A 24,041-nucleotide genomic window follows, 5' to 3' on the forward strand; every position below is an offset into this window, starting at 1 on the left:
AGTTTAGGGATTAGGTTTCATTTACCAGTACAAGCATCTCAGGAGTTCCTGGGCTCCTGCCTCTGCCAGGCGAAGGCCTGTGGATGGGCCATGGCAGCTGAAAAAGAGTTCCACAGAGTTCTCTGAAAACCTTAGCAGGTATCTGTCTGCCTCTGTCTCTCTGTCTTTCTCTGGCCATCTCTCTCTCTCCTTCAATCTCCTAAACATGCTGTTCTCACTGCCTGGAAATTTCTCCCCACATATACCTATTAGCCTGGCTATCATCTCCTGCAACTACTTGCAACTTCCTCCTTATCCAGTATGCCTTCCTTGTTACCCTCTGTCCTTACCCTTATTCTATCACACCCTGTCTGTTCTTACCCCAACCTGCACTAAGAATCATATCCCCCAGCTCATGACTGGCATGTGGTCTGCTCTCAATAAGCGTTTTTCCAAAGAATGACCGGACCCCAGCTTACTGGCTGAGAGGTCCAGCACACCTGCCCTGTCCACAGTGCTGTCCTCTTTGGTTTCCACTTCACAAATGACTTCCCTATGAAAGGGCAGATAAGCTCCTCAGGAAGCCTTTTCCAGACCACTCCAGCCTTCAAGGGGGCCCTCCCTCAGCAATCCCCAAACTTTCCATTTAGCAATTCATCTTGCCCTGCCTCATGACCACCCCTGGAACTGTGTTTCCTTTGGAGGAAATTGGTAAGCTCCTGACAGGCAGGAAATGTGGCTTAACCCAAACTCCATTTTATACTCAATAAATTTGAATCAGTGTCCACCATGTTCCAAGTATATGAGAAAATACTACGATGAATAAGATACGTTCCCTGCCCTCAAGGATGAGCACAGATGTACAGATAAGGGAGACAGATGTGCAGATAACAGTTTAACCGAGTTAGTTATAATTAGGGTATCAGCCTAGTTCTATTGGGCTATTCTGTCTGGGAACTCTCCGAAGGTGGGATGCTCTAACCTTCCTGTGGGGACTTTACCTACAGGAAAATGTACTCAGGAGGTATGCAAACTGGAACAGGAAAAGAGGTATATAGAAAATCTAATCCCCTACACCACAGAACCAGATTAGGTGCCCTGAGTATACAGTTCCCAGAGCATCCTGTACTTCAGTTTCTATCACTTTGCATACTTGTAATCACCTGGCCGGAGTCTGATTTCCTCCCCCAAATGTGGCCTCCATGGAGTCCTCCACAGGGACACAGTGCTTACCACTGTGTTCCCAGAACCTAATTCAGTATCTGGGATAAAGTCAAAGCTCAATAAACATTTGAGGAATGAGTTGAGGAAAAGAGGTACAAATATGAAGAACTTTTCATAAGAAATTAAAATTAAACAAAATTTGCAAAGCATGAATGTTGTATTTCTTCAAGATATCACTCTTATATAATATATCATCACTAGAACCTTTTTAAGATGGGACGGGGGAAAAATACTGCTAACCTCTGGACCTGGCCAGATCAGAATTTACTGGCATATTTCCATATGATACCAAGTTAATCCTCAACCTGGTTTCCTCTCCCTCCTTCCCAAGCCCCCCCACCTTTTCCCAAGGAAGAGTTTCAAAAGTAGTGACATTCTATTCTAGTCTATTCTATTCTATGACTTCATTTTCTATTTCTTTCCCAATAATTCAAGGTTTCCCTCCACCATTGTGTATAAACATCATCATTCACAGTTGGGGGGAAAATAACTGCACCATGAATTCAACCAAAAATAACAGGTTCACCCTGTCTCATTCTGGCTCCCTAACAAAAACACCTTTATCCCTGGCGTTTGTAATGCTGACGTCTGAGGAAGCGTCATAGCCTTGGTGGCTACAGTAATCATGTGAGACAGCTGCTGTTTCTCCACCGTGAACAGACTAACGTATACTTGGTAAGAGTCACATTACGGCTTATGCTTTTAAATGCTAGTGGTTGTTTTATTTGGTGAGCCAGTTCTTCTTAAGTCTGACTCCTCTGCACCTCTTTGTAAGTAAACTTCTCCTTTCTTTTATAAAAGGTCATCTCGTCTCACAAAGACCTTGGGTCCTCAGCTCTGGACTATGGAGTGGAGTGGTGCTGAGTCCCCACAAGAATCCCAGACTGCTGCCAGAGGTGAGATGGGCACTCTCCAATGAGGTGGGTGTTTAAGCAGAAGAGTACTGACTGGTCACTTACAACTCCAGCAACACACAGAAAATTACATCGGATAACATTTAAAGTCCTTTCCTTTTCAACACTGCGATTCTGTTTGTTTAAATGGAGGATGCCAAGTGAAGAGCGTGTTCTCTTATCCACTCAACAAGTGTTTGCTGAGCACCTAGTCTATTCTGGGATTTACAGGAGGCTCTGGGGATATGACGGAGAACAAGACAGATGTGACTCCTGTCCTCATGGAGCTTACAATCTAGTGGAACCAACAGATGTTAATCAAGTAATTAGAAACAATTGTAAAATACATGCAAGGAAGGAGAAGCGTGCGGTGCCATGAGGTCCAACGACAAGGAGATTTGACCCACTCCAGAAGGTTAGGGAGGCTTTCCTAAGAAACTGCCTCTGCTCTCGCCTAGAAAAATACATAAATAGTTGAACCTGTACTCAATTAAGCTGTAGAATTCAAATATTTCAAAGCTTGTAGGATAGTATCACTGATGTCCATCCTGAGAAGCTCTGTAAAGGAACTGCTGGAAGCATTCACCAACAAGGGACACAGTAGGTGGAAATTAACTCCTCTATAAACAAGGGGGTCAGAAGTCCAGCTACAGAAGTCCAGTTGCACTCACTCAGCAGTGGAGACCCATGGCTATGCAGCCTGGTATTTTGATGTTTATCTCAGAAATATTACAGAACAATTGTCTTTTTTCCAAAGAGAGAGAGAGAACAAGTTTGTGGATTTTTCTCATGATGAATCCTCTCTTTTGATATACAAGATATCCCAGGAAAGATAAAACCATGGTTGCCACTTAGTATGTGATGAATGGGTTAATAAATAAACAAGAATAAGATTTCACAAGGAATAATTTAAAGTCTAATACTTGGGTTCAAAGAAATCAGTTCCACAAATGTAACATGGGGACTTTTCATGGCAAACACTCTTGAGTAAAAGCTTAAAGGAGCTTAATTATCTAAAACATTACATGGGCTAAAGAGTATTATAAAAATGCCCTAAAAGCTAACATAAATGAAAGTTATAACAAGAAAAGTACAGGGTCCAGTTCTTTAGAAATAGTCACCCATCTACTCTTTACTTGTCGCATCAACCCTGGAGGATTTGGGCTCAGTTGTAGACATGATCTTCTACAAGGGACCCTGGGGAACAGGGACGCATCTAGAAACTGGTGCTGAATATATAAACAATGTGAAGTGAGGGACGACGGGAGGACGAGGAGTGGGTGGCCTAGAGAAGAGAGGACCTGAGAACTGTCCTCTTGTACTTGAAGGCCTGTCATGCGAGGAGGAGCAGCTTGGGCCGTCCTGTCTTCGGGCCTGTTGGCAGCCAGTCAACACCTGGACGGCTACTTGGCTCTAGGACTCCGACCCACCTTGCCCAATGCTACTTACCTGGGTCTGTGCGGCAGTATGTTACTAGATATACCACAAAAAAAGAGATATTGCAGTTAACTATGTTTAGGTAAAACTGTACAAACAGGATTCCTTACAGCAGAATGTTTGGGAATCTTCAAATAATAATATCATCATGAATATCCAAAACAGAGAGGTGTATTCCAAGTTTCCCGATCTGCATGGAACTCAGAACTCTTTCATGGAACTAGTATCTTTCCACACATCCAAACATCTTGGGAAACCTTGTTCCAGACTTTTCTCTTTTCACCAGGCTCAGCACTGAAATAGGTACGTGGGGTCAGGAAACCAAAGGTTTAGACATGGTGCCTGCCTTCAAAGACAACTTCATCCGTAGGGAAGAATGACTGATAACAAGTCTGCACTGGATAACGGTGGGGAGTTTCATGGGAGAAGACCACCTCACAGGTCGAGTGTATATTCATCTAGTATCCCGTGGAGTGACGTGGCACCGTCCATATTTTATGAGGTAGGAAAGGACTAAGCAGTAGCCTTATTATCCCTGACCAAAGACCTAGACCCTTGGGAAATCGGGTAGCCTTCTTTATAGATGTTGTTCAACCCCCAAACTCATCCATCTTTCTTAATACCCTCCAATTCCATCAAGCCAATCCATTACCAAGAAGGACTGCTACTCCCTCAAGGATATTAAACTGCTAAGAATTTTGTCAATGGGTGTCTCAGATTTACCAGCTCATTCTACCCACCCTACCCTAGGACTTGTAGGAAAAGAAATCAGCATTCTACTCTGTTTAAATAGCATGAATTGCAACTCAATGGCAAGGCTGATAGATGTTAGAATTTGATCTTTTCTTTGCTAAAGGATGGAAGAACACACCGAAGGACCAAAAACATGGGTCCTTTTACTTTAAAATACTGGGTAGAGACAATAGGAGGAGAGGAAATAGGCCAATGAAGCACCTTGCAATCTGGCTGCTGGAGACAACACAAGGGAAATGGCCGCACGCCTGAATGAATGTTTAGAAGAGAAAGATTGATGTAGGATGGGGTCACAGGAAAGGTCATGGAGGTGGGACTTCAGGTCAATACTGAACAGGCATAGAAGAGGAGGGAGAGCATGGAAAGTGGGGTCTAAGGGGTTTTGGAACACCCCAAAGCATACCACGATCTACTCTTTCATCATACCACAATTTACATATAGATCCCCGTGGTCAATTTCTTGATCACCCAGCAACTTAGTTCCACCCTAATGGTCTCCCTCCATTTAACCTTAATAAATCACAACCTGTTGCTACAGAAAATGTGTCTCTATTAAAGAGGAAGATTTAATGCTGTGCTGAAACGTCCTCTTAAATAAAAACGAAAAACTGACTCACTCCACCATATTTCTTCCTAGAAATGAAAACATTTATAAAGGTTTCCTTGACCACCGAGGGAAGAAAAATGTGTTTATCACTCTGTTTAATCCCCACCGACTCAATGATCAAACTTGCTGCCTTGGTAGATGTGATCCTCTGAAAGTAAAATTAGCCCTCCCTAGCAGAACGTGCTCACTGCTTTTCAAATGTGTACACTCCATCAGGGTTGTTATAAATAAGCTGTATCTTGATTTAGGATACGTCAGCTACCGTTGCTATTTCAGGGCTGCCTTTAGCAGTCTAAGCTTTCACTGCAAGTAGCGTTTACAGGAAAGAAAACGATGGCTCAGGACTGCACACTTACCGGTCCCGAAGCTCTCCTCCCCACAAAGGGACAGTTTGCTTGCATCCATCAGATTCCCAAAAAACTTCCAGCCGGTTGGGGTCTCATACAAAGTGATCTTTGTAGCATTAGCCACCCTTCAAAGGCATGAAATCAAAGTTACATCACAGCAGGACTGCTGGCGTAGCCATGTGAGGGATGGAAAACAGCAACCGTTATTGTAACCAAGGGTCCCATTTAGCGTTGCTCAGAGGTACACATAATTCTAAGATTGGTGGAAAATCATACGAGAAAGCTTGTGCACAATGGGCTATTATATGTGGAGTCAGAGGAGGGGGGGAAGAGGATGAAGAAAGAATTAATTCAGGTCACTGAGTTTAATATTTTAGAAGAAGCAACAGTGGCAAAATGGGCAAGGCTATTTGGGGGGATGTTTAACCCCACATGTTTTGGATACAGACAGTATTTATAACCATTCCACAATGAACAAAAGAGGTTCGATACAAATCATAGAGTCATGGAGTATCGGGTCTGGGAGGTCAGTATTTTACAGAGAAGGAAACAGGACCCAGAATGCTATCAGCCAAGGTCACACAGCCAGGATGACCAATGTCTGCTATCCAGCTGCCCAGTCAGTGCTCCCTTCATCTCCTTGGAAGGCCCCCCAAGGACAGTGGGGCTCCCACCTGCACGAGCTGCATCCACACTGATCCAGGGTCCCCGGTCGCCTCCAACACACCTTTTACTGCTCCCCATGTTATCGCTGGCCTATCTGAAAACTTGGAGCCACCTTTTTTTTCTGGATCCCTTTCTCTTTGAACAGGAAATATTATCTACATTTCAATTATTCTTTTAGTGAGATTTGCTTCCCAAAATGCTTGTCTTATCACTAGCAAAACAATGTCACATTTCAATTCTAATATTTGAGGAAAACTAAATCTATGGTTTTGAAAACTGTGAAAGTACAATAAAGTTTTTTTCTGGGTAATGAGGTATTTTCCATTGTGATTCTATATGTAAAATATCAAGTTTTTCAAAAACTGGAATTAAACTGTTCTCGAATTATACAGAAGGTATTTCAGGACCTGATCAGTCTAATGTAGAGGGGCGTGGCCACAGACCAGCTCACAACTTCAGATGGAGGATGTGGAGGCAGAAGTACCAGCTTCTTAATTCTAGCTCTGATGTAACTGTGAGGTCCTGGGCAAGGCTGCTAACTATACTCTTTTGGTTTCCTGCTCCTTACAATAAGGACTGCTATGAGGATCCATGGAGATGGTGAATGTAAAAAACGCACTGTGTCAACTACAAACTACTATATGAATATTAGTCATTACTCTGTCAGTGGAAGTGAAGTCAGCACTAGTTCTATAACACACACACACACACACACACATGAAATAGAAAACTACTGTATAGCCTAGCGATTGGGAGCGAAGTTTCTAGGTTCAAATCCTGCTTGCTCATTTACTAGCTGCGTGACCTTGGGCAAATTAATTTCTTTGCCTTTTGTTTTCCCACATGTAAAGAGGAGTTAAACATAGCATTTACTTCATGGGGTTGGTCTGAGAATTAAATGACTTAAAACATATCAAGTACTTCGTGTCTAGCACAAGGTACTGTTCAATAAATATTAATTATGATTGTAAGAGCCTAGATATATACATTCTGCTTTCCTCCCTGACCTCGGCCTTTTATTCATTCACTTGTTCTTTATCCATTCATCCAGGAAACATTTATTGGACACCTAACATGATCTAATTAATATTCTTCCTGGTTTGTCCTCATTTATGACTTATATTTTTCATATGTTTTTGGTGTGATCTCATAAGCTATCCTAAAGCCTTTGCAAATGAGATGAAATACAATAAATAAATAAACAAACAAGTCAGAGATATCAACTGTTCACTGTCACCGGGTCCCTTCTTTCTCAAAAACCGAATGTACTTTTTGTAACTATTTTAGCTTTATGTTTACTCAGATTTTGGATAAATGAACATTTACTATGCTTGTGTGTGTATGGGCATCTGATGGAGGTTGCATGAGGAATGTTTTTTAGAAAGTTCTGTTGAAACACTGACCTTACACCAAACCGCTCTTTCACCCACACTGTGCACACTGCTAAGGGTAAGTGAGTCTCTAGAATGATGTCTTGACTACAACAGAAGTGCCATTCGCACATTCATTCATTAACATGCAATCATTCATTTCTTAAAATGTGTGTGTATGTGTCCTACTGTATGCCAGGCACACTGTGATCAGGCAGAATTTAGGATGGTAAACAAAGACATTCTTTTCTCTGTAGAAATTTCTAGTCTAACAGGGCAGATAGTCAAGTAAACAGGCTATCAGAACACAGTGTGATAAGTGCTGGAATGGAAGACATGCAGGGTGCTGAGGCAGCACAGAGCGGGGACATCCAATTCAGGAAAAAACTTCACCCGTTCCTTCATAAAATACATCCTGACATAGTCCATACGATGCCTCCGCTGCTCTACCTGAAAGGGGAGGAAGGCTGTTCCCAGCCCTGTGAGGGGCCTGGTGGGAGCCCAGGGAACGGAGAGACCTACCGGTCCAGGGCGCCGCTGGTGGGCATGCTGCGTGCAAAGCCGCGGACCCCGGTTTGCTGGAAATACGGAATGCTGAAGATGTTGGCAGCAATGACAGCCACAGAGTCCGAAGGGTTCACAAAGAACCCATGCTTGCCCAGAATCATGTTTCGATCCTTTGGGAGAAGGGGGATTCAAAGGAAGATTTTTTAATCAAAGTGCTGAAGAAACCACACTGTCTTACATGGAGGTTTTATAAAATTTAACACTATGATACATTTCTTCATACTCGCTTCTAAATACTGGATTTTATTCCTAATGGATGTGTACAGTACCACTGGGCCAACGGCACCTAAAGGAGCTAAAACTGGTTTAAATTACAGTGCAAGCACAAACTCCTTCTGGGCCGAATCCTTTGTTCTCCCTCCAGAGGCCCGCTGACTGTAACCTCCCTGACCTTTTCCAAACTCTGGAACCAATCACCTCTCTTCTCTCCCAGAAGAGAGGAGAGACCACAATGAGAGGACAGATGGGCTATTTAGAGTTTGGTAGGTCCACCAGTCATCCTGCAAGAAACAAAGCAGATTTCCTCAAGAAAAGGCTTCTAAATGCCGGCCCCTCCATTTGGTACAGGACCCAACAAAACATGCTGTCACCTCACTGCTCGCTTGGTGGCTGACATGTAGGAAATACTCAAGTAACAGAGAGAAAGGAGGGGGAAACTCCCATCATGCACTGCAACAGAAAGATGCACTGCAAATGATGTCTGCTAGGGACCCTTTTAATTTCCCCAAATTTTGATATTGCAAAAACTATTTTTTAGGAAACAATGAATCCTAGCTGATGTTAAAGAAAAACAGCAGCCACCAAAATATATTGTCAACTAAGTAAACACGGATAATGTTTACAATCTCTGACACATCAAGTGTACAAACCTAAGACACTTTCCTTCCTTGTCTGTTATACACGCACCACTGTAAATAAAAGTGTGTTTATTTAAAATATTAATTGTAGCTAAAGAATAAAATGTTAATTCTCTTACTATATTTTCATCTTTCAGCTAATGTCAATGAACAGATGGGTATAATATAAGGCTAAGACCCTTTCCAGAGATTAAGTAGCCAGCTGCTGGTTTAGAGCAAAAGCCTACCTCAGGATGGGTACCAAGAACCCAACTAGTTCATGAAGCACCAGTCATGATATCATAACCAGGCTCCAACTACCCCCCAGTCTTTAGGATCAGGCCTGACCTCCATCAGAGTTCACTTAAATACACTTATACCCACCCCATCTCCATCAAAGGCAGCCCCAAAATCATGCTCTCCTGTCTTCATAGTCTCCACCAGGTCAGCTGCGTAGGTGAGGTTGGGGTCAGGGTGGTGGCCTCCAAAGTCCTCCAGGGGAACACAGTTAACTGCTGAGTTTGCGGGAGCGCCGAGTTCTTCACAGAGGATCTTCTTCACATACGGTCCCACAACTATTCAGAGCATGAAATGAGGAACCAGAAAATAAAACTTATTACAGGAGGTGAGGACTGGGGACCAAGTGGAGGCATTCTAGGGAGAATGGCATGAATAGCAAAGAGAACGTGCAAACTGTTTTCAAGGGCTTGTGGGGAAATAAGTCTGGGGTAAAATTTCTACAAATAGGAATATTGAGAGATTAGGTTGGAAAAAGTGGGGCCTGTTGATGAAGGAAAGAGTGGGGGAAGGGAAGGGAGCAAGCCATTATGAAGGCCCTGCTGCACACCTGCGCCAGGTGCTTCTCAACCGCTTTCTCACTCAGTCCTTCAGAAAAAGCCCACCAGATGGTACAGCTTAGTGCTTAAGAGCCTGGACTCTGGAATCAGAGTGTCTGGGTTCAAATCACAGCTCTGCCAATTACTGGCTGTGCCATTTAGGGAAAGCTATTTAATCTCTCTGCTGTGCCTCCGTCTACCCTGCCTGCAAAAATGAGGATACTGATAATAGCTACCTACCAGGGTGGATGTGAGAATTAAGTGAGTTAATAGATATGAGGCACTGAGAGCAGTACCAGGCCACATTTTATAAATTTTGTGTTATGATTATCACATCCAATTTATAGATAAGAAAACTGACATTCTGAGATGAAGCTATTTGCCCAAACTTAGATAGTAGGAGAGGGAGCTAGGATTCAGAGCCCTAATCTTTCTCCTCTATCAAGCTATCCAACAAACTGATTAAAAGAATACAGACAAACAAACAAAAAGCAGTAACAATAAACAACAGGAAAAACCAGTCACATACTTTACAGTGACACTTACAACGCACAAGAACGTTCATCTCTAAAATACTCAAAAAGTATTTTCACCAAGGAAGGTACGGACAGCAATACATGCAACAAAGGTCAGGACGGGGTAGAATACGTGTCTCCCATTAGAGGCCTCCTGTTAAGGGGGCGACTGACACACCACAGGATGAGGCCGAGGCACCCAGGGCTGCGAGGGGCGTAGAAACTGAGGCTTTTGAGGAACAACTGAAAGGCCTGGAGGAAGAAGTCAGTTTCGCGACCAGCTCCTCCTAGCAAATACCCCATCACAAGCCCCATGCCAGAGCCAGCCCAGGCTTTTGCTCATTCCCCTAATGTGACGTCCATTTTTAAGCTTTCGTGCACTTGCTACAGCCACTGTCTCAGCTGGGCATGACCATCACTTGACTTTCCACCACCCTACATCCTTCTTTCATAAAAGGTGTGTTGGTTGCCACTTCTTCCAGGAAACCTTTCTTGATACCTCTAGTCAAACGACCCTTTCTTCCACACCCCAAGGAGAATACCTGAAATTCTATCTAACTCTCTTTTTGTTGGCCTGGCAATAGTTGGTTTCTTACCCACATCATTTCCCCAAGCATCACAAGCTCTTTGAAGGAAGTCTCTACCGAGTCCCTGCCTATCCTCCAGGCGTACACATAGTAGCTACTCAATACATGTCTGTTGAATGCTTTGAAAAGTCAGAATAGTCTTTGAATAAAGAAGGAGACCCATTCTATGGGACTCCAGAGGCAAGTCAGGACCCAAGGGGAGAAGTTCCAGAGACAGAAGATTTCAGCCCACCAGGAGAAGTGTTCTATCCATGGTTTTGCAGTGTAACAGGAGGCCCTGACAGCATCATGGAAGGGGTTTAAGCACAGGCAGAAAGTCTTCCCTAACCAGGAAGGCAGATGGATTCCAACACCAGGGAAAATCCTTGCCACTCAAAGGTTCTAAAATTGTAAATTATTACAAAACAAATAGACAACTCAAGTGCTCAGGAATTCCCTACATGCAAGAGAACTTCATGGTTCTGGTTCGGTGACAGCTGCTCTCTCTACTGACCTGACCACACAACCCACAGAGGAAGAAGAGGGAGAGAAACACATCCTGCTATTCCTGAATCTAATCCTCAGCTTACTCCCGTCATCTTCTAAGAAAAGGCACATGTGGAAGCAGGCAAGGGGGGTGTGGGGCTCAGGAGAGTGTCTATCACATCTAGCAAATCACAGGCCCCCTCGGAAATAGATGGGGGTGTTTAGGAAGAAAATAAGGCATCTTCGGAGGGTGATGGAGAGTCCACGAAAATAGCTGCATGTTACTCAAAACCTGACGCTTAATTGGAAACACTGACCTTCACACTACCTTACCATGAGGAATTTTTGCTGCATAACAGTTAGATTTTTATCTGCGTGAATATTAGTCTGAAATGGTTGCAAAGTAACTGTGTAAAAACTGTCAAACAGAGAGAGTCTTAAGAAAACGTTGTTAAAGCATCATGATACACAAAGTCGAGAGCTGCTTCATATCTTTGAGTGAAGGGAATGGAAGAGAAATGGCTCCATACCTCCATGCATGGCATCTATACGGATCTTTAGTCGGTTTGGACCAGAAAGCAGTTCTTTCAGTGCATTGAAATCAAAGATGTTTCTCAGCATCGTAGCATAAGCTTCTACCGAATCCACAATTTCCACTGTGAGGACAAGTAACATTAAAAGATGAAGGAACTAAACACATTTAGAAATATTATCCTCTGAAATGATTATATTGCTGTCAACGTGCAATCACTATTTTAAAAGGACATCTATGGAGCAGTTCCAATGTGCCAGGGCCGTTACATGATCTCTGATTCAATACTAACAAATTTCCTGAGAGGTAAATGTTATCAGCTCTGTTTTATAGACGAGCAAGTTCAAGCTCTGAAAGATTAAGTAACTTGCCTGCACAGCTGGGATGGGGCACACAGGGGAATTTTGAAGGAGGTTTGCCGGACGGTAAATTCTGCTCTATTACCACATTGATTCCCTATCCATCTCCATGAGAAGTGTATTTTGGTGTCAAAGAATAACAGAAAATGTAACACCTACTTTACTCTCCTTTTTCCAGGCCCACTGCCATCAAGACATAATGGTAAAAAGCAGAGAAAAAAAATTTTAATGAGTCACTTTTCACATGCACTGCTAAAGGAATAAAACAAATATAGGACCTAAGTATTGTTCTATTTGTTGAATTTCCAGAGGTCTGAACATTTTCAAAACATGAAGTGTTTATTTAAGAAATTCTCACTGGTGTTTTCTAAACCTGAAGAATGTCTTCAAGATACACCAAAGCACCCTTTCTTCTTTGTTGGGATGCAACTGTGGGCACCTTGTGGGCAGGTTCAAACAAAAAATGCATCCCACAAACTTGCAGTCCAGAGGAAGGAATACATGTCAGAGCAAGGTCGAAATGCGAGTCACACTGCTAACCATCTCATCCTCGTTTATTAATATGAGTAATTTTATAAACATTTATTCCATCAATCATTGTCATAATAATTTGGAGTTCAGCAACAAAATATTTACCGCAGCTGCTACACAGAGAGTTTCAATTTAGCCCTCAAAATGGTCTAAGTTGATTTTACTGACAACAAAATCAAAGCGTGGGCTTTGGAATCATTCACACCTGCATCTGAATCCTGGTTTACCACTCACTGACTATGTGACCTTGAGCCTGTTACTTAAGCTCTCTCAGCCTTTGTTTCCTCGTCTGGAAAAAGTGAGTACTGACAGTGCTGCCCTCACAGAGCTACTGTAAGAATAAAATGAGATAATGCATGTGAAGAGCTTGGCACGTAATAAAAGCTCAATAAAAGATAGCTGTGAAGACGATCTTACATGTCTTCTCGTCAAGGCCGTTCACTTTATAGGTAAGAAACTCAGGCTGAGAGATTTGGAAACAACTCACCCAAGGTCACACAGCTAATCCTCAGCAGGGCCCAGAGAGCTCAGGTCTCTAGACTCCCAGACTCAGTTCCAGACCTGCTAATTAATACATGCGAAGCTTGGTGACCACAATCTTTCCAAAGATAAAGACCCGTGTTACTAAAACCTTGGAAGGCAAATCCCTCAAGTTGGAACGAGGAGTGGGCAAGAGAGGAAGAGAGTAAACATGCCTGTGAAGGGTTTGAACTTGTTCTCCAGGTCAAACTGCTGCTTCCCCAGAACCCCAAGGTCTATTTGCAGGTCAGGACAAATTGCATATTCTTCAATTGTTTTGCTGATTTGGAAAATTTTATCAGTTATTGCTTCCGGGGCAGGACCTAGAAATCAAACAGCATACAGTTGGTCATTCTGTACAGCTGACATGGAAATACAAAGAACACAAAGCTCATCAATCCCTCTTCACTAGCACATCTGCCGTGCCATCATTCAGGCAGCAAACCAGGAGAATTTTCTGAAAGAAAATATTAAGATTATGTTAATGATCATTCATGCATGCCTCCTCATATTCAGGTATAGCAACATGAGAAGCGTCTCATTTTCACCCAAAGGAAACAAAAAGCTCCCTTGCGAAGGATCAGAACCAGAACCCTGACTTCCCAAGGCCTAGGTTATTGGTTTGTCCTACAGAACGTAAAACTGGCTATCCTCAAAAGGACAGCAAACTCACCTCCATTGGAAATATTGAATTTGATTCCAAAATCTCCATTGGGTCCTCCCGGGTTGTGACTGGCTGTCAGAATGATCCCACCAATGGCTTTGATCTTTCTAATGATGCAGGATACAGCAGGCGTGGAGAGGATTCCATTCTGTCCAATAACCAAACGACCAATCTAGGAGAAGAAAACCAGAATACGCACTTTAACATCAATAAACCCAGAGCTACCGCACAGAAACGCCAGAACAGCCAGATGGACAAAGAAGTACTCTACTGGACCAGAAAAGATGTCCTTTAATGAACATCTAACAGCTTGGGTTAATAGTATTATTATATTGAAGTAGTTTATTGTTGTTGCTGAGTAGTAGTATTATTGAAGTAGAATCAGCATTGCTGAACAAAGCCATTCCTTCAGATAGTTTTTTGGGTCTTTATCGTGTACGATCCAGGGATGCTATAAGGCTCTGGCAAGAACACAAAACAGAGCCTTTCCAGACCAGGTTCATAATTTGGATACATTAAAAATTGTGAGAAAAACCACATTTTTATCGACTTCAATCATACTTTCAACCCACACTGGGAGAGAGAATATAAGTTTAATTAGTTTAAGGAATTCTAACCCAAAGAGAAGGCTTCTGTAAACTAAAATACTGAAAAAGTAAAAAGGGCAAACTTTATATGAAGAAATGTTACAAAATGTATTTCATAAATTTATGCTTCCAGTCAAGCTTGGATTTTGATACAGTGGGTTCCTCAAAGCAGGACACACCTACCCACCCTAGGGTGTACCTGGGCTACCTCCTGGACCTAAGGCAGGGAATGCTGGGAGCGTCACTAGGTAAACCAGCCAGGACCACCTACATGAAAGAGCACAGGTGGTACTTCTGTTGCGTTCTTAACTCACCTTCCCGTATCTCTCACAGATGGTATCAGCACAGCGCCTTTGCTAAAATGACAGTAATTTCTATCTGTTTCAACATGATGCAAGTCGGAAAAGAAGGAAGAAGTTCTGTCAGTTCCTCTGACTAGAGAAGACGTGACCGCTACATGAAAAGATGTAAAAAGCGAAGCGTTTGTGCCCTTCCTCTATCCTCCCCTCTGAGAGAAGGAAGGGACAGGGATGTTTCTAAGTTTTCAAGTTGTTATTTCTTCTTGCCCCACCCAAGATAAACATGGTTGCAGAAATGACTTGATGGTGGAAGATGCATTTCTAATGTTGAAAATAGCAGTGAGATACCTGGATTCCCTGGGGAAGTTTTTCTGGGACTGTTAGCCTTGCCACCTTCCAGTAGGTCACTAACAGCTTGACTGTCTTATAATTGAACCTCTCCACTACCAACCACCTCTCAGGAAGCAGCCACTTCATTCCAGGTACCTCTTGGCTCTCATATGTCTCTCTCTGAACAATTTCTGTTATTCTAGTATATTTCTTACATTCTGCCTCCCTCAGGAAGTGGTAACTCCTTGACTCAATACAGTGGGAATGGTAACATCTAATCCTTCCAGTAGTTTCTGGGTGTGGTTCTGATGAAAATAAAAGCCTATGGTTGAGCAGTTCCATAATTTCGATGAGAGAAGCTTACAGGTGGCAATTTGATCAGACAGCGTGGCTGGTGGAATTAGCTGAAAACTGTGTTTGCGCATCAAAGCACACTGACTTTTACTTGGATTCTGTATGTGCTTAATGTGGAAGGGGAAACTGATAAATGAATATTAAGCTATGCCACCCAAGTCACCCCTTAATTCTACCATTCCCTATGGTGAAATCTGCAGTCAGGAATGGTCTGTGACTGAGAGGATTACACCAGGAGGTAAGAGTAAGAGAAAGTCAAGAGAAGCAAGGGAAGTCCAAGGTAGGTTCTTTCTCTTGAGCCCAAGAATAGGTACAGCTGGCTAAAATATTCCCTTCCAGAGCAGACTCTTTCCCATGAATTATCCTTGGGATATTTCCTCAACCTGACATTGAGGAGATATTACTCCACTATCCTCCTCCCCTTAAGGATGTCTGGAGCATTGTAACAGCTCCTGACTCAATCTCTCCTGCCTCTCTCCCACCTGTGCCTCCCTTGCTCTACCCTGGCTGAATACTCAGGCCCACCTAGTTCATCTTTCTAAACCATAATTCTAACTGTGTCCCTCCCCTACTCAAAAACCTTCCCTGTACCATATGACCCAGAAATTTCACTTCTAGGTATTGACACAAAAAGAAAGCAGGGCCTCAAACAGATATTTGCACACTCGTGTTCATAACAGCATTATTCACAGTAACCAAAAGTGGAAACAACCCAAATGTTCATTAAAAGATGAATGGATAAACAAAATGTGTATACATATACAATGGAATACTACTCAGCCTTAAAAAGGAAGGAAATTCTGATACATGCTACAACATGGATGTACCTTGAAAACATTATACTAAGTAAAATAAGCCAGACACAAGTATTGCATGGTTCCACTTATATGAAGGACACAGAACAGGCAAATTCACAGAAAGTAAAACCAAAGTTGCCAGGGGTTGCGGGGAGAAGAGAATGGGGACTTCTTGTTTAGTGGGTACAGAGTTTGCATGAGATGATGAAAAGGTTCCGGAAATAGCTAGTGGTGATGGTTGCAGAGCATTGTGAATGTAATAAATACCACTGAATCGTACACTTGAAGATGGTTAAGACACACTGACAAGAACAAGGACGCAGATGCAGAGAATGGACTGCAGAACTCGAGGACTGGGAGGGGGTGGGGGGTGAAGGGGAAGCTGAGACGAAGCGAGAGAGTAGCATAGACATATATATACTACCAACTGTAAAATAGATAGCCAGTGGGAAGTTGTTGTATAACAAAGGGAGTTCAACTCGAGGATGGATGATGCCTCAGAGGACTGGGACGGGGAGAGTGGGGGGGACTCGAGGGAGGGTGGGGGGGAGTTGAGGGAGGGAGGGAATACGGGGTTATGTGTATAAAAACAGATGATTGAACTTGCTGTACCCCCCAAAAATAGTAAAAAAAAAAAAAAAAAAAAAAAAAAAAAGACCAGCAGCTGTTGGTCCATACCAATGCTGGAAAAAAAAAAAAAAAAAAAAAGATGGTTAAGACAGCAAATTTTATGTTAGGTATACTTTATCACAAAAAAGAAAAACTTTTTTTAACAAACCCTTCCCTGGGTCCCAAGTGTCTACAGACTTAGAGATACCTTAGCCCTCCACTGAGAGCCCTATACCAAGCAGTCTTTCCTGCCCTTCCTCCTCGCCCACTACTCCCTTCCGTATAACTCACATCCTGCTGCCAAGCTGGATACCTCACTGCCCCCGACCCCCCACACACCTTTTATAGTTAACCATGACAGGGAGCAAACTTTAAAATATTCCTTTTAATTGAAAATAGGGCCTGGTGTTTTCTTATGTTTCACAGGAAAAAAAAAAAAACAAACTGCAAAGAAACAAAACAAAAAAACAAGTTCCATTTTCTTTGCTCTGCCAGTGATACACACAGGTTCTATTCTCATTTCTAAAATTATCTCCAGGTTTAAAGCTCTGGGGACTGAATGAGATACCAGTACTATAAACGGGGCCCCACCAATGCTTTATTGTGTACATTAACATTGCCTGTAAATGCAGACAGCTCTGTGCAAATAAAAACAAAGGCAGTGTGTATTCTATTATCCATAAATGTACCAGATAAAAGTGTAGTAAAGGGGAGAAATGAAATGATCTTCATGTAGCTCACCAGACTGAAAAGCTCTCCTAGAATCGGCTCATGGGTGGAGTGAATATTGACAAAGCTGAGGAAGGAACATTGACTTCTACCAAAATCTGCGAAATAAATTATCTTTCCTTTAGATTGCCTCCCTAAAGTTCTGCCCACAATCAAAGGGATGTTCATATAGTCAGAATTTAGGACATGTTAGAAAAAGAAATCAAACTATACAGGATTTGATAGGTTTTATCAGATGAAAGTGCTTTATCACTAAATGTTTTACATAATTCAGCTGAGTAGCGTGACTTTTAAATGCAACACTATTTTTAACGAGGAATGTCCTTGAAAAGACTTGAAAATATTGCTGGGGCTGCCACAGCTCTAACAAATAGGCAGTTACCATATTTAGTCAATTATTATCACTTAAATGCATTATTTAGCAAAACTTCAGATTGTAAATCTGAGAAAGTCTATAGGATCTAGCTGAATTACACATTCCTACCACCTCTTCCACATCCTTCTGCTTTGCACAAAAAGGAAATGAAGCCAAATATATCACAGCAAAGGGGACAGTGTACCAGATCCACTCGACAATCTAGATATATTTGGAGAAATAATGTTCCATTTGTTCTCTCCCAACAGATTAAAAGCATCTTAATACCGTTCCCTTTGCAGCTCTCCTCAAAGATGAAATTTACAGCGTGTCACATTTTATCTTAAAAATGTGTGTGTGTCAATTTCATATTTGAGTGCTTTATCAGCAAATTTTACATGAGAGGCATTAGGATTCTGAAACTGGATTTATAAAGGAAACCTCACATTATAATAAACAATAGGATCTACAAACTCTTCTAAATATAATTTGGTAACATGATTTTTTTTAATTTGGCTTTTACAGCCACACCTGTTTAGTGTGTTGTTAAAATAGACTGAAAATGAATGCCCAAAGCATTTGGCTACAATGCTAAATTTTATGTTCTCAGAATCAAAATCACTTCCAGAAGAGAAATAAAACAGATTTTTAAAATTTATAAGTACTGAAGGACTGTGTGCTCCAAATTATTGCTAAGTGTAATCTAAAACACTAAAAATATATTTTTGGTCCCACAGAGGAATTTGCAGAGCAAAAACAGCAATGTCCTCATACCTGCCTTCCTGTAAATCAGTAAGACTGTGCAAATTGTTAGATTATCAAGATCAGTGCTTCCTGGTGAAAGATTCCTTCTGATTTGGTTAATTCAGCCGACCCAGTTTTTCACGATGCAGAGTTTTAGCAGATCCTCCTTATGGTCTCACAGGAGTTATTATCTCTACCCTGCTGCACAAATTCACCACACACAGGGCTTCTTTGTGTTCAAGGTCATTATAAGTGGGTCCCCTGTAACAGGTCCTCTTGGAAAGCTCACACCTAACATTTTCCAATTCCCTCCTAGCATTTCTGCACGACTACCGGGACCCACAAATAACAGCTTGCCCTGGCTTTTGTTTTCCTGTTTGACAAGTGACTGAACTTCAACAAGGAAGCCATTGAAAGAAAACAAAATCTTCTTCTCTCCTCTGCTCATTAAGCCTCATACACAGGACAGAGTGCCCCTCAAGACTAGTTAGAATGTAGATAAGACAGCCTAAGGCTGGGGTATGCTTTAAATGTCTAAAAGCAACAGGTACTTTTTCAAGCAACAGGCACAGAGCACAATGTAAGAAACTGAGTTTACGTTCCCACATCCCAATGTGATTAATGTAATTTCAGGGGTAATATCACAATATGCAATCTCTGAAGTCACAATGAAACTTAATTGGATGTTAGTAGCACTGAGGTGTTTACAACATACAAATCTTTGCACTTGTGTCTATTTCTGCAAAATCAAGAGGTTATGTGGAGAGCCAAAAGCATAGCAATACTTATCGTATACCAACCCCATTGGCAGCTGCCATCTGCACTATTGTCTCTATTGCCGATTTATTAAAATACCGCCCATCTCCACCAACCACCAGTGAGGATCCCTGGCGATCTTTTAGGTCTATGGAAAAGAAAATACTCTGGATGAAATTCTCCAGATAGCATGGCTTTGCCTCGAAATAATAGGTTTTCTTCCGTAATCCACTAGTTCCCGGTTTCTGGTCGTAGTAGGGAGCTGTAGCAAAAGTCAACAGAGGGAGAGGACCTTCTTCCATTTTTCTGTATTTCCCAGAAATCCATTCATCAAAATCACTCATCTTTCATTCCACCACTTGGCTCAGCGAGGGTGTCCAGAAAGCAGTCAAGCGTCCCCAAAAAATTCTGTCCAACCTGAAGCTGCAACGGTGTCACCCAAATAACTAAAACAGAGGTCTTGCCTGGAAGATCACTCTCAGTGAGGAAGCGGGGTTAATTCCTGTTGTCGTCACCCCTTGTGAAAAAGTTAAGGACCAAACACTCACCCACACCCACACACAAAGCAGCTCTTCAAAGCTGCTTTCGTGAAGACAGTCTGCCCACATAATCAAGCCAAATACCCTTCAATTATTTTTGCCTCGTTTCCCTGTTAGGGTGGAGATAGGTCCAGAGGGTGTTGCACGCAGCAGACTTCAGTTACAAACACCAAGTGGCTTCCAGACTCCACTCTCAGAGCCAGGCAAAGATGGAGCAAGTGCAGTCCTAAGAAGCAGGTTCATGAACAAGATACCCTGGTGTGGCTCCAGCTGCTATGGACACGCCTTAAACCAGAGCCTCTCTGGGCAGTCATCACTGAGAAGGCCATCTGTAGCTAAAGTTGTTCCATGCCATCTCACAAGTTAAAGGTCAGTCTTAAAATGGAAGTGAGGGATCTCAGTTACCTCTGATTTCTTTTCATCACCATCATTTTGATACTCAAGTATTTGATACTCAAGGGATTTGTTTTACTTCCCACATGCAATCCAGTCACAAGGAAAAAAAAAAAGCATTAGATTTGTTTATTTATCAGAACAGATTTATTCACTGGCCACCAAAGATTTAACAAAACACTATTTAGTTCTAGAAGAATAGAGATCACAAATATGCCCTGAGTGACCAACAGCTTGGTCATTCTCTTGAACTTACCGAAAAGTAAGGATGAAGAGTCAACAAATCCTTGAAAACAAAAGCAGAATACTTGGGGTGGGTAGGGGGTTAGTTTTTCTGAATGCATGAGGCTTGATCAAGTTACGTGGAAAAATAACATGAACATAAGATGAAATTTTGTATATTAATATTCTCAGTTTTAAGTAGACTTGACTTTTAAGAAAACATTTTCAGTGAAGCAGTTTAATTCCTTTGCATTTGAAGAACCTAAGATATTTAAAAACGTTCTACCTGATCCCATTTGACCCCTGAGGTTTTATTAATAATCCATTTCAGTACATACATGTGTGTTCTTCATCTGGCTCAGCAAAAGCTGTCAATTGCGAAGCTCCACTGTCAAGGTTTTGGTGAACTTGCTAAGGAGGTTTAAAAAGTAAATCAGGACTAGTGACGCCACATGTCTGGGGAGTCTGATGTGCACATGAAAGTCAGGCTTTCAAGGGAAAAGTAGTAATCCCTTGAGAAACAAAATCTGGATCTTCTTCTACTAACTTCTCAAGCCAAGTCAAAAAGCAGACAGGCCCTGGGAGCAGGAAATTGCCCTCTGTGAGGCAAGAATGTCTCTGGGTTCCAGGGGCTACTTGCACTGGACCAGGAGAACTAATGGGCCCATGAGCAGAACGCAGGCCACTACCATGGAAGCCTAGCCTCCTTCAAATGGCAAACAAGGCTGGCCCATCTGCAGGGAGGACCTTGAGACAAAACATTAAAACAATTCACGGGACACGTCTCTTAAGCTGAAAACCAGTTGACCAAAAGACATTTGCTTTTTTTTTTTGACATTTGCTTTTTATAGCTTATTTTTGCCTCACTTCATTTTTAAAACTAAAATTCTTATGAAGTAAGCTTGCTTTATGAACAGTAGTTTACATACCCAATGTTTTTCAACTTCCTACAAATGCATTTTTTTAATTCATATTTTTTAAGTTCAGCGGCAAGTTTTCTCTGGTTTTAGATAGGCGCGCAAATTAAACCAGTCTATGTGTCTTGACATATTTAATAATAAATCCATATTTATGAAATATCAACTCAACAATCTTTTCATTGGGAATAACAGAGCAACCAACCATGTAATTGGTGGTTTCCTTAACAAGGTCTTGAGAGCCCAGCGTAGACTCAGGGACACTTGGTTGCAAGGGGGCTCCAATATCCCCACCAAAGCTTCTCTGCCCACACATTCCAGAATGTTCTCTGCAGGTGCTCAGCGGCTCTCTCGAAGCTCTTGCTAAAGCCAGAACTGAGAGAGTAATGTTTTGTTGGGAGATTTTCCCACACATTTACTTATTGTATTTATAGTTTATGGTCAATGCAAATCAATTCCATAAAATGAGAAATGATGAAGGATCCAGGCACCATTATGAAAATTCAAAATCGACAGATGTTCAACACAGAAAACCCACAAGCATCCAAGTGGGTTTGTCTGCAGTATAGGATCCAACAAGTGTTATTTCAAAGGGCAGCAAATGCTTGCTTTTTTTTTTTTTTTTTTGAAGACAGTGGCCACATCAGATACTAGAACACCTCAACTTATCAATGTGTTTTCATATGAACCAAAATTTGTTTCTAAAAATATTTTTTCACATTGAAACTGTTGTAAAAGCTACACTTCTCCAGAATTAAGACTGTTCTTAGGCCTAGTACCAGTTTCTAACTACCTAAAAACTGATACAGAAAGTACTCCAAATGTAACTCTTCTGATTCTTAAAGGTTAAAAATATACATATTCTAAACTAGTTCAAAAGAATCATTGCAAACTTAATAATGCTGGTGCTCTTCCAGTCCTAACTCTCCAAATAGCTGATATGCCACTTTGGGGTTCATTATCTGATGGCCTCTCACTTTCAAGCTTTTTAAATATTCTTCCCCAGTGGAGCATCTTCATTTTTAAAACATTATTTAACACAAATGGAAACAGACAGCAGTGTTTGAGCATCGAGAAGTCCTAGCTGTGAAACCTGGGGAATCAGGTCACTAGGTGAACCAGCGCCCCCCTCCTGGATGGGAATGTCCGTGTGGGCACATATGCTTTTTTACTTCACTGCATGTGAGCCAGCTTTACAGCGAGGCATGGACTGGAAAAGACTCCCATTGCTCATGGCTCTTGTACGTGCCAACGAATATCCAGCAGTTTAAGTGCACATCAAATCCAAGGCTCCAGGGGAGAAAGTTCTGTACCCCAAAATGAACAGCAATGTTTTCATCAACTACGTGTGTCAGCATGGTGTTTGTCAACATGCAAAGCTAAACCAAAAAAGATATAAGCTTTGCCCTAGAAAAGCTTCTGTTCTAAAGATGGGCCTGAGTCATAATTTTATGGACACTATAGAACTCAACCCCATATAAAAATATTACCAGAAGCAGCCATGTTAGATGGACTGTGAAGTGTGGTAAAAAAGAAGAAGCATTAAAAGCATTAAGCTTCCGAAGGCGCTCAGACTAAGTGGGGCAGCTATTAAGAAACTCATTTGTTTGAGCTCTCCAGCAAAGGTTGAACTTCATCTTCGGAAACGTTACTGTCGAGCATAGCGAACCCAATTTGGCCTAATGAATTCGCCTGCCTTGCCAGTACTCCTTCACAATGACACAAATTACATTTAAACCATACAGAGGATTTAAGGATTATTCCCTTCAGACAAGGAACTTTCATACTGGTCTTGGGTCCAATCAATTTCACAATGGCAGAGTTATGAACCCCTTCGCCCCTGGCCTCCCAAAGCTCCAGCTCCCGCTCTGACCAGCAATGATGCCTTCCTAGTAGAACACAGCAGAAACTGAACTTGCCAATCCTTTATTCATTCTAACTTTCCTTTCTTTTTCCCATTGACAAATATTTACTGGGTTGCTAACTGCTTTGTCCCAGGGCTCATGGGAAGGCTGGACCCACGGCCTAAAAACATTCACCTCTTCACACCAAGAATTATTCTTTAGAAAATGCCCCAGGAGTGGGCATAGGGGATAGAACTGATAACCCTGTCTCTCAGCACAAGCACTAGAAAGAAAGCTACTGGGCTAAAAGCAGCAGGGATCATCAGACCCCCAGCCCAAAGCCCTGTGCTTGTGACAGCTGCAGGTGCCTAAGTGCTTAGGGTGTTTGGCCCCAGTGACAGGAAGCATAAGCTAGGAAAAGTCATTCATTTCTCCAACCAACAGTAAGTAAGCATGTAATGAATGCCAGCCCCAGGAGAGGCACTGAAGGATAATGCAGAGACCACAGGTTCAGAAGCCAGCAACCAGGTCTCAAATCTTGGACTCTAAAATGTATGAGAGGGAGTTCTCTGGTGGCTCAGTGGTTGAGAATCCACCTGCCAATGCAGGAGACATGGGTTCCAGCCCTGGTCCGGGAAGATCCCACATGCCACAGAGCAACGAAGCCTGTGAGCCACAACTACTGAGCCCATGAGCCACAACTACTGAAGCCCACATGCCTAGAGCATGTGCTCCACAACAGGAGAAGCTACCACAATGAGAAACCCAAGCACCACAACGAGGAGTAGCCCCTGCTCGCCACAACTAGGGAAAGCCCTTACACAGCAACGAAGACCCAACACAGCCATAAACAAGCAAATAAATAAATAAATAAATAAA

General features: G+C 42.2%; 1 protein-coding gene across 3 annotated transcripts in view; it reads right to left on the reverse strand.

Annotated features, from left to right (window-relative positions):
* PGM1 (phosphoglucomutase 1) overlaps window positions 1–24,041 on the reverse strand; it is a 54,240-nt gene that overhangs the window by 12,719 nt on the left and 17,480 nt on the right. Inside the window, exons 1-7 of one of the 3 annotated variants that reach the window (XM_057717461.1) lie at window positions 19,796–19,924; window positions 13,697–13,859; window positions 13,200–13,346; window positions 11,613–11,738; window positions 9,064–9,254; window positions 7,799–7,953; window positions 5,250–5,365 (exon numbers count right to left, since the gene is read on the reverse strand). In XM_057717461.1, the coding sequence (XP_057573444.1) occupies window positions 5,250–5,365; window positions 7,799–7,953; window positions 9,064–9,254; window positions 11,613–11,738; window positions 13,200–13,346; window positions 13,697–13,859; window positions 19,796–19,855 (958 nt within the window). In that variant the 5' untranslated portion in view covers window positions 19,856–19,924. Of the gene's footprint in view, window positions 1–5,249; window positions 5,366–7,798; window positions 7,954–9,063; window positions 9,255–11,612; window positions 11,739–13,199; window positions 13,347–13,696; window positions 13,860–19,291; window positions 19,925–24,041 lie in introns of those variants that run through there. The other 2 variants (XM_057717446.1, XM_057717454.1) reach the window with 2 other exon arrangements.

Source organism: Hippopotamus amphibius, chromosome 1 (assembly GCF_030028045.1).
Source record: "Hippopotamus amphibius kiboko isolate mHipAmp2 chromosome 1, mHipAmp2.hap2, whole genome shotgun sequence".
Taxonomy (NCBI): domain Eukaryota; kingdom Metazoa; phylum Chordata; class Mammalia; order Artiodactyla; family Hippopotamidae; genus Hippopotamus; species Hippopotamus amphibius.